This window comes from Marmota monax, unplaced genomic scaffold (genome assembly GCF_021218885.2).
Source record: "Marmota monax isolate L192 unplaced genomic scaffold, Marmota_monax_Labrador192_F-V1.1 WCK01_AAM20220418_F8-fsc00364, whole genome shotgun sequence".
Taxonomy (NCBI): domain Eukaryota; kingdom Metazoa; phylum Chordata; class Mammalia; order Rodentia; family Sciuridae; genus Marmota; species Marmota monax.
Window position 1 is genome coordinate 886,250 of NW_026694525.1, and position 9,462 is coordinate 895,711.

Sequence of the window (9,462 nt, forward strand, 5' to 3'; positions counted from 1 at the left end):
GAAAATTATGAGAAATCTTTATCAAGCTAGGCTAACTACACATAGGCTCAGACAAAAGGATTGAAGTTGTTTTTAATCTACTGAGTTGTGTCATCGTGAGACCAGTCATGCCCTCTCTCACATGTGACATTCATACTTACATGCTTACTTGGTCTGCTAAATGTAGATATAGGATAAGATGTACAGGTATATCAAAACTATTTCCATACTATTTTACTAATTATACATATATACATGCACACATACATACATAGAGATGTTCATAAGAAACAGATATATGCCCATAGATACCAAGATATATAGGGACATGAGAACTTTAATTAGAAAGTAAAATTATAAGTGAAAGATTTTAAGAATGGATGCAGGGCAGGGAGTTGAGAGGGGCTGGTTGGATGTGGCAAATGTGAGTAGACAAGTGAGGCAGAGACTAAGAACACAAGAGGAGGATGCTTGGAAAAACAGCTATAGATTGGACTGTTGGATTCCTCTTTGCTGAAGACAGGCTCAAATTACTCTCTTGGCCCCCTCTTCAGAGGCAAGGAGTTGGTGCACAAGGCTGTCTGTAGGGAACCAACCCACATCTGATGTCCTCTCAACTCCCCATGTGTAAGACACTGCCCAGGTGTCTTCCCTCCTTTCCCTTCTCTTTGGAATTGGGGTACCGATTCCATTTGTCTGGGTTATTCCACATGTTCTGCTACAAGCACATCTCTGAGTAACAGCAATCTCCATAAAATGTGGTTTCAAATGTTAATACAGAAATCCTTCAATGTACATGCTGTGCATGCTTTTTAAAAATATTTTACCAATGTAAGAATAGGCTATGTGTACAGGTACCAACAGGACAACAGGAGAGACAGTAATTCTATGCAGAATACTTCATCAGTGTGAGAAAACATGTGAGTGAAAAAGAACCCAACTGATCTGGTACTCTATTTTCCTAATAAAAGGCACTTAGAATAGATATTTTCAATTTACAGCAGTGTAAAATCTAACAATTTAGTCTACTCACTGGAAAGAATGTCCCAAAGCATCCACCACTCATATATACAATAAAACCACACATAAGAAAAAACAAACTTTAGGAATAAGTTATTATTAATATCTGCTCCTGAAACAGGAGTTAGAAAACTAAGCTGGCAATAGATCTATAGAATAAAAACACATGCAAACTTTTATGAACCATGAAAGAATTGACAATAATTGAAAGGTTTTGTTGAGCAGATGCACTGGAGGTGAGACTCCAGGTAAGGGTTCACTTCTTCTAAAGCAGTTAGTTTATCAGCAAAGTTCTCTCTTCTTGGGAGGATGGGACAGGAAGGGGCAGGGGGGAGTGATCAGGCATTAACATTTCAGTTCCATGCACAATCAACTGAGACAGGGACCAGCTGTCAAAAGACTCCTAGTAGCCAGGACCCAAAGCCCTCACTGCATGGCACAGATGCTGTGGGGCAGGAACTCTTGCACGTAGGTGGCGGCTGCCTTGGAGAGGTAGGTCATTGTGCCAAACCTGCCACTGGGTGCACTGTCATACAGAAGAGTACAGATGCCAGATGCAGGATCCTTTGCCAACATGTTATCATCTGCGCCGAGGGTTTTCTGTTTGGTTTTTAAGGGTAAGAAAACATAGGGGAAAGGAAAAATTACTAATCCTACTAAGTGAAATCCTGAGTAGTATAACTCAGAGCCTCCTCCCCATCACCAATTAGTTGGTTCCTAAGTTGTTCAGCCAGGAAGGGATCAGGGTTATGCATAAAAGAGTGAATATCAGTTTTTTAGATACGTTTTCACTAGATCTCCAAATTATGGAAGTTATTTAAAATTATTGATTAGAATTTTCCCTATTACAGTGTAGTTTTGAAAGTAATATAGTAATAATCAACTATATGAGTCAGACCTGTTAGTTACAGAGACAAATGTTAACATTCACAAAACACCCTAGTGAGATTTTGGTCTGACACTCTTTAGTACTACTAGTATTCTTTTATCTTGTGTTTAATCATTATTTCTTTCTAAGCCAACTTAATTCAAATAGACCATAAGCTTTCCAAGGCTAGAGTCTATTATTAAAAAGGATCACATTTTCTAACACATTGATTGACATCAATCTAGAATATTTAAAATTAGGACAGTCCTAGAAAATCTTATATATGTTCTTCTGTATCTTCTCACAGTGATTAAGAGAATGAAATACCTATTATGTTTTAGAGATTTCCTGTTGACAACAATCATACCCTTTCACCTTAGGTGCTTCTACTCTTAATCCAGGCAACCTTTGAAATACTTTCAATAAATAGTTTTTATTTTTTACTGTGCTTAATTTCCTGGAAGATTTATTAAGAAAATGTATAAATAAAAGTTTCACTTTAAAGCTTTCCTACAGATAAGTAGTAAAAGAAAAAGCAAAGTAAAACCAAAATCAAATTTTCTCTTTTCCTTAATAGCCCAGAAAGGATTTCTAAACAACTCTAACAATTTTAAGCTGCAAAAAGCATTGTGATCAGGAGTTTGAAATATGATGCTAATGCTATGCTTCAGGCTTTTCAGGGAAAAGCATATTATCTCCTGAGTTCCAGGTAACTTGACCATAAAAAACAAACCACAAAACACATGGGTGAGAAAGGCAGATAAAGGGAGGCTGGAATTGATTGGTACACACTGTATGCATGTATGGAAATATCACATTGAACCTGATTAATATGTATAATTAATATATGTTAATAAAAATCAAATAAAATGGGCTGGGGTTGTAGCTCATTGGTAAAGCACCTGTTTAGCATATGGGGCCCCAGGTTCCATACCCAATACCACTAAGTAAATAAATAAATAGGAAATTTTAAGATAATCTTGAAAGAAAGGAAGAAAGAAACATGACCAAAGACAGAGGTCATCCTGAAGCCCATTTCCTTTGCAAACGCAGTTCAGAGCCACTGAAGGGAACCGAGGAAAGAGCTATGTGGAAGAAGGCACAACCAAGTGATCTTGGCTTTCTGAGGAACCTGGAATGCAGTCAGCTTAGCATCAAAATTCTCCTCTGAGAAAACAACCAGTTTACCTACCTGTTCTTGAAGGAACAAGTCATTGGCAATGTGCACTATTTTTTCCACAGCAATGATGCTTCCGATGCTATGAATTTCAATATCTGCTAGCATGGTGAGGACAAGGATGGCTTCAACCAGAAGCTGGCGATACTCTGGCTGAGGTACACGATTCAGGACAGATTCCACATGGACAGAGAATTTAATCTCACCTGGAGTCATCTGTGACAGAGAAAAAGAAAATTACTTCCGAGGCGCTCACTGCTCAGGTGCCATCAATCACCTGCTTTGAAAGACAGTAAAAACACTGTAGCCATGAGCATGGCTTCAGCCCCCTTAATGTAATAGAGTGAGTAAATTGGTTCAATCTTTTTGGGAGGCAATCTGGCAATGCATAAGGAGAGTCATAAAAGTGTCAATGCCCTCTAACCCATAATCCTATTTCTGGGAGTTCATCCCAAGAAAATAATTCAAAAGAGGAAGAAAGCTCTATGTGCAAGAGTGTTTATAGCAGCATTAGTCACAAGGGTAAAACTAGAAGTAACACAAACATGGAAATGGTTGTATAAATAATAGCATGTCATGGCTTAGAAATGTCATGAGTTTTTATGGAGCCACTTAAATGTGATGATTATGGATAAAGGATAAAGTCAAGCTTAAAACTGCATATATGTGATGATTGGAATTATGTAGAACATCTATATATTGTTAGAATGAAGTGGGCATCAAGAAGTACAAAATTATTTTAGGTGAAGGAGATTCAGGGATAATTTTTGGTAAAATTTTACTGAGTTTGTGATATAGGGAGGCAATATGCCTGAGTTTAAACTCCTGTCTCTGTCTAAAGACTTGGGTTCAATAAAAAATCTTAACACTAAAAAAATCAATAAATAGGCAAAGGAACCAAACAGAACTTATCAAAAGAAGAGATACAAATGGCTAACAAATGTATGAAAAAATGTTCAACATCTCTAGCAATAAAATACAAATTAAAATTACAGAGATTTCACCTCACGCTAGTCAGAATGGCAATTATTAAGAATACAAGTAACAATAAATGGTGGTAAGGATGTGGGGAAAAGGGTACACTCATACATTGTTGGTGGGACTGCACATTGGTATAACCACTCTGGAAAGCAGAATGGAGATTTCTCAAAAAACTAGGATTGGGACCACCATATAACCCAGCTAACCCACTCCTTGGTATATAACCAAAAGAGTTAAAATCAGCATACTACAATGACACAGCCACATCAATGTTTATAGCACCACAATTCACTATAGCTAAGCAATGGAGCCAACCTAGGTGCCCTTCAATAAATGAATGGATAAAGAAAATGTGTTATATTAACACAACAGAATATTACGTAGCCAGAATGATTTTATGACATTTGCCAGTTAAATGGATAGAACTAGAGACTGTCATGCTAAGTGAAATAAGATAGTCCCTCAAAGCCAAATGTGAAAATGTTTTCTCTGATATGTGGAAGCTAATCCAAAATAAGGAGGAAGGAAGATAAAAAGAATAGAAGAAGGCCAGTGGAGTAGACACAGGGGGATGAAGTGAAGGGAGGAGTGGCAGGAATAAGAAAGACAGTGAAATGAATCTGCTACAACTTTCCCAAGAAAATATATGAATATACCACAGTGAATCTCACCACCATGTTTATCCACAAGAAGCTAATTTAAAACAAAACTATAAGTTAATAGTAAAAATATCAGTAGAGTAGAAGATAAGGAATGGGGGAGGGAGAAGGGGAGAGAAAGGGGAAGTACTAGGAACTGAATTAGAACAAATTATATTCCATGTTTTTATGATTTCATCAAAATGAATTCTAATATCATGTATAACTAGAAAGAACCAATAAAGAAAAAAAGACTTGTGTGTAAGTCCTGTCTTGGTCGGTTATGAGTTACATGACCTGGGATTATTAATTTCTCTAATTTATTTTTCTTATTTGTACATTTGGAGTGACCATCCCTTCTTTGGCTATCTTTTGTAGTTGTGTTGAAGATTAAATAATGAGAAAGTGCTTTGAAAACTCTTAAAGGTACTATTCAGCTATGTATTAGTAATAATACTATTAACACTTTAATATTGCTTAAATTCAAAGAAATGGCAAATAGGGAATATGGTGTTCTTTATTATAGAAAGCCCTTTAGGCAATAGTAAAGGCCTGAAGCATTACATTTTTAGTACCAGTGTCCCTAGCTGCTGTTTGCAATAACTCCAGTGTTTTTGAGAATTTCCTAGTGTCTGATTATTTCTAGCTTATTAATATGATTTTGTATAAAAGTTCTTTATAATTTTTTGGTGATTTGAGCGAAAAAGAAAATACAAAAGCATTTAATAATGTATATCTGTGGTCAGTGGCAATATTCTCCAACTATTGTTATATATCAGCATCGTTCTATGGATTTAGAAAAATACATATACTCAGGATCTCTCCCTGGAGATTTTAATCCATAAATTGGAGATGGGAGCCCAGGTTACTCCAAAATACACTTTGAGCTCAAGACTACTAATTGTCTACAAGCATCCTACTAGAGAAAGGTGGGGATGAGAAGAATGGGGGTATATGAGAAGTCACTCATTCTTAGATTTCTATCCCCTCTGACCTCTCCAACTCTCATATAGCCTAAAATAATTAACCATTATGAGAAGTTTTCTTAGATAATTAATATAATACATAATTATTCTCTAATATTCCTATTCAATTTTTAAAAAAATTCTTTCATTTCTTCAAATGCTTTTTGTATTCAGATGACTCATAAAAAGACATAGGTCTGCTACTTTGAAAAGTGATCACTAAAATACTTCAGCCAGCAAAATCACTGAAATGCTTCACCATTATAAATGCAAAAGTCATAGAATCTTACCTCTCTAGTAGTTGAAGAAGGAAGAACAAAACCTTCCACAGAAAGTCCATGACACTGCAAAGCAGAAAACACATGCCATGAGGGATGGGCTAACAAATGGGAGGCTGTAAGAAGACACTTTGTATTTCTTTTTTTTTTTTTTTTAATTTTTTATTGTGGGTTGTTCAAAACATTACAAATTTCTTGACATATCATATTCCACACTTTGATTCTAGTGGGTTATGAACTCCCACCTTCACCCCATACACAGATTGCAGATTCACATCAGTTACACATCCATTGATTTACATATTGCCATACTAGTGTCTGTTGTGCTCCGCTGCCTTTCCCATCATCCACCCTCCCCCCTCCCCACCTCTCCCCTCCCCTCCCCTCCTCTCTCTCTACCCCCTCCACTGTATAACCCTGAGGGTCTCCTTCCATTACCGTGCAATTTACCTTCTCTCTCCCTTTCCCTCCCACCTCTCATCCCTGTTAAATGTTAATCTTCTTCTCCTGTTCTTCGTCCCTACTCTGTTCTTAGTTACTTTCCTTATATCAAAGAAGACATTTGGCATTTGTTTTTTAGGGATTGGCTAGCTTCACTTAGCATAATCTGCTCTAATGCCATCCATTTCCCTGTAAATTCTATGATTTTGTCATTTTTTAATGCAGAGTAATACTCCATTGTGTATAAATGCCACATTTTTTTTATCCATTCGTCTATTGAAGGGCATCTAGGTTGGTTCCACAGTCTTGCTATTGTGAACTGTGCTGCTATGAACATCGATGTAGCAGTGTCCCTGTAGCATGCTCTTTTTAGGTCTTTAGGGAATAGACCAAGAAGGGGAATAGCTGGGTCAAATGGTGGCTCCATTCCCAGCTTTCCAAGAAATCTCCATACTGCTTTCCAAATTGGCTGCACCAATCTGCAGTCCCACCAGCAATGTACAAGTGTACCCTTTTCCCCACATCCTCGCCAGCACTTGTTGTTGTTTGACTTCCTAATGGCTGCCAATCTTACTGGAGTGAGATGGTATCTTAGGGTGGTTTTGATTTGCATTTCTCTGACAGCTAGAGATGTTGAGCATTTTTTCATGTACTTGTTGATTGACTGTATGTCCTCCTCTGTGAAGTGTCTGTTCAGGTCCTTGGCCCATTTGTTGATTGGGTTGTTTGTTCTCTTATTGTCTAATTTTTTGAGTTCTTTGTATACTCTGGATATTAGGGCTCTATCTGAAGTGTGAGGAGTAAAGATTTGTTCCCAGGATGTAGGCTCCCTATTTACCTCTCTTATTGTTTCTTTTGCTGAGAAAAAACTTCTTAGTTTGAGTAAGTCCCATTTGTTGATTCTAGTTATTAACTTTTGTGCTATGGGTGTCCTATTGAGGAATTTGGAGCCCGACCCCACCGACTGTAGATCGTAGCCAACTTTTTCTTCTATCAGACGGCGCGTCTCTGATTTGATATCAAGTTCCTTGATCCATTTTGAATTCACTTTTGTGCATGGCGAGAGAAAGGGATTCAGTTTCATTTTGTTGCATATGGATTTCCAGTTTTCCCAGCACCATTTGTTGAAGATGCTATCCTTCCTCCATTGCATGCTTTTAGCCCCTTTATCAAATATAAGATAGTTGTAGTTTTGTGGATTGGTTTCTGTGTCCTCTATTCTGTACCATTGGTCCACACGCCTGTTTTGGTACCAGTACCATGCTGTTTTTGTTACTATTGCTCTGTAGTATAGTTTGAAGTCTGGTATCGCTATACCGCCTGATTCACACTTCTTGCTTAGCATTGTTTTTGCTATTCTGGGTCTTTTATTTTTCCATATGAATTTCATGATTGCTTTCTCTATTTCTACAAGAAATGCCATTGGGATTTTGATTGGCATTGCATTAAACCTATAGAGAACTTTTGGTAATATCGCCATTTTGATGATGTTAGTTCTGCCTATCCATGAACAGGGTATATTTTTCCATCTTCTAAGATCTTCTTCTATTTCTCTCTTTAGGGTTCTGTAGTTTTCATTGTATAAGTCTTTCACCTCTTTTGTTAGGTTGATTCCCAAGTATTTTATTTTTTTGAAGATATTTTGAATGGAGTGGTTGTCCTCATTTCCATTTCAGAGGATTTGTCGCTGATATACAGGAATGCCTTTGATTTATGCGTGTTGATTTTAAATCCTGCCACTTTGCTGAATTCATTTATTAGCTCTAATAGTTTCTTTGTAGAGCCTTTTGGGTCTGCTAGATATAGAATCATATCATCTGCAAATAGTGATAATTTAATTTCTTCTTTTCCTATTTTTATGCCTTTAATTTCTTTCGTCTGTCTAATTGCTCTGGCCAGTGTTTCGAGAACTATGTTGAAGAGAAGTGGAGAGAGAGGGCATCCCTGTCTTGTTCCAGATTTTAGAGGGAATGCCTTCAGTTTTTCTCCATTCAGAATAATGCTAGCCTGAGGCTTAGCATAGATTGCTTTTACAATATTGAGGTATGTTCCTGTTATCCCTAGTTTTTCTAGAGTTTTGAACATAAAGGGATGCTGTACTTTGTCAAATGCTTTTTCCGCATCTATCGAGATGATCATATGGTTCTTATTTTTAAGTCTATTGATGTGGTGAATAACATTTATTGATTTCCGTATATTGAACCAGCCTTGCATCCCAGGGATGAATCCTACTTGATCATGGTGCACAATTTTTTTGATATGTTTTTGTATCCGATTCGCCAGAATTTTATTGAGGATTTTTGCATCTAGGTTCATTAGAGATATTGGTCTGTAGTTTTCTTTCTTTGAAGTGTCTTTGTCTGGTTTAGGTATCAGGGTGATGTTGGCCTCATAGAATGAATTTGGAAGTTCTCCCTCCTTTTCTATTTCCTGAAGTAGCTTGAAAAGTATTGGTATTAGTTCTTCTTTAAAGGTTTTGTAAAATTCTGCTGTATACCCATCGGGACCTGGGCTTTTCTTAGTTGGTAGTCTTTTGATGGTTTCTTCTATCTCCTCAATTGATATTGGTCTGTTTAGGTTTTCTATATCCTCCTGACTCAATCTGGGCAGATCATATGACTTAAGAAATTTATCTATGCCTTCACTATCTTCTAATTTATTGGAGTATAAGGATTCAAAATAGTTTTTGATTATCTTCTGTATTTCTGAAGTGTCTGTTGTGATATTGCCTTTTTCATCCCGTATGCTAGTAATTTGAGTTCTCTCTCTTCTTCTCTTCACTAGCATCGCTAAGGGTCTGTCGATTTTGTTTATTTTTTCAAAGAACCAACTTTTAGTTTTGTCAATTTTTTCAATTGTTTCTTTTGTTTCGATTTCATTAATTTCAGCTCTGATTTTAATTATTTCTTGCCTTCTACTTCTTTTGCTGTTGTTTTGCTCTTCTTTTTCAAGGATTTTGAGATGAAGTATGAGATCATTTATTTGTTGGTTTTTTCTTTTTTTAAGGAATGAACTCCAAGCAATGAATTTTCCTCTTAGAACTGCTTTCAATGTGTCCCATAGATTCCGATATGTTGTGTCTGTGTTTTCATTTATCTCTAAGAATTTTTTAATT

General features: G+C 36.6%; 1 protein-coding gene across 1 annotated transcript; it reads right to left on the bottom strand.

The window, feature by feature from the left end:
- Nucleotides 1–1,077: 1,077 nt before the first annotated feature.
- Nucleotides 1,078–5,972, bottom strand: Phka1 (phosphorylase kinase regulatory subunit alpha 1; the record flags this gene model as incomplete). The annotated part of the gene is given in 3 exon segments (XM_046420230.2): nt 1,078–1,599; nt 3,060–3,260; nt 5,919–5,972. Coding segments are annotated over 3 exon segments (429 nt in total), but the record flags the coding sequence as incomplete, so codon positions are not given.
- Nucleotides 5,973–9,462: the final 3,490 nt, after the last annotated feature.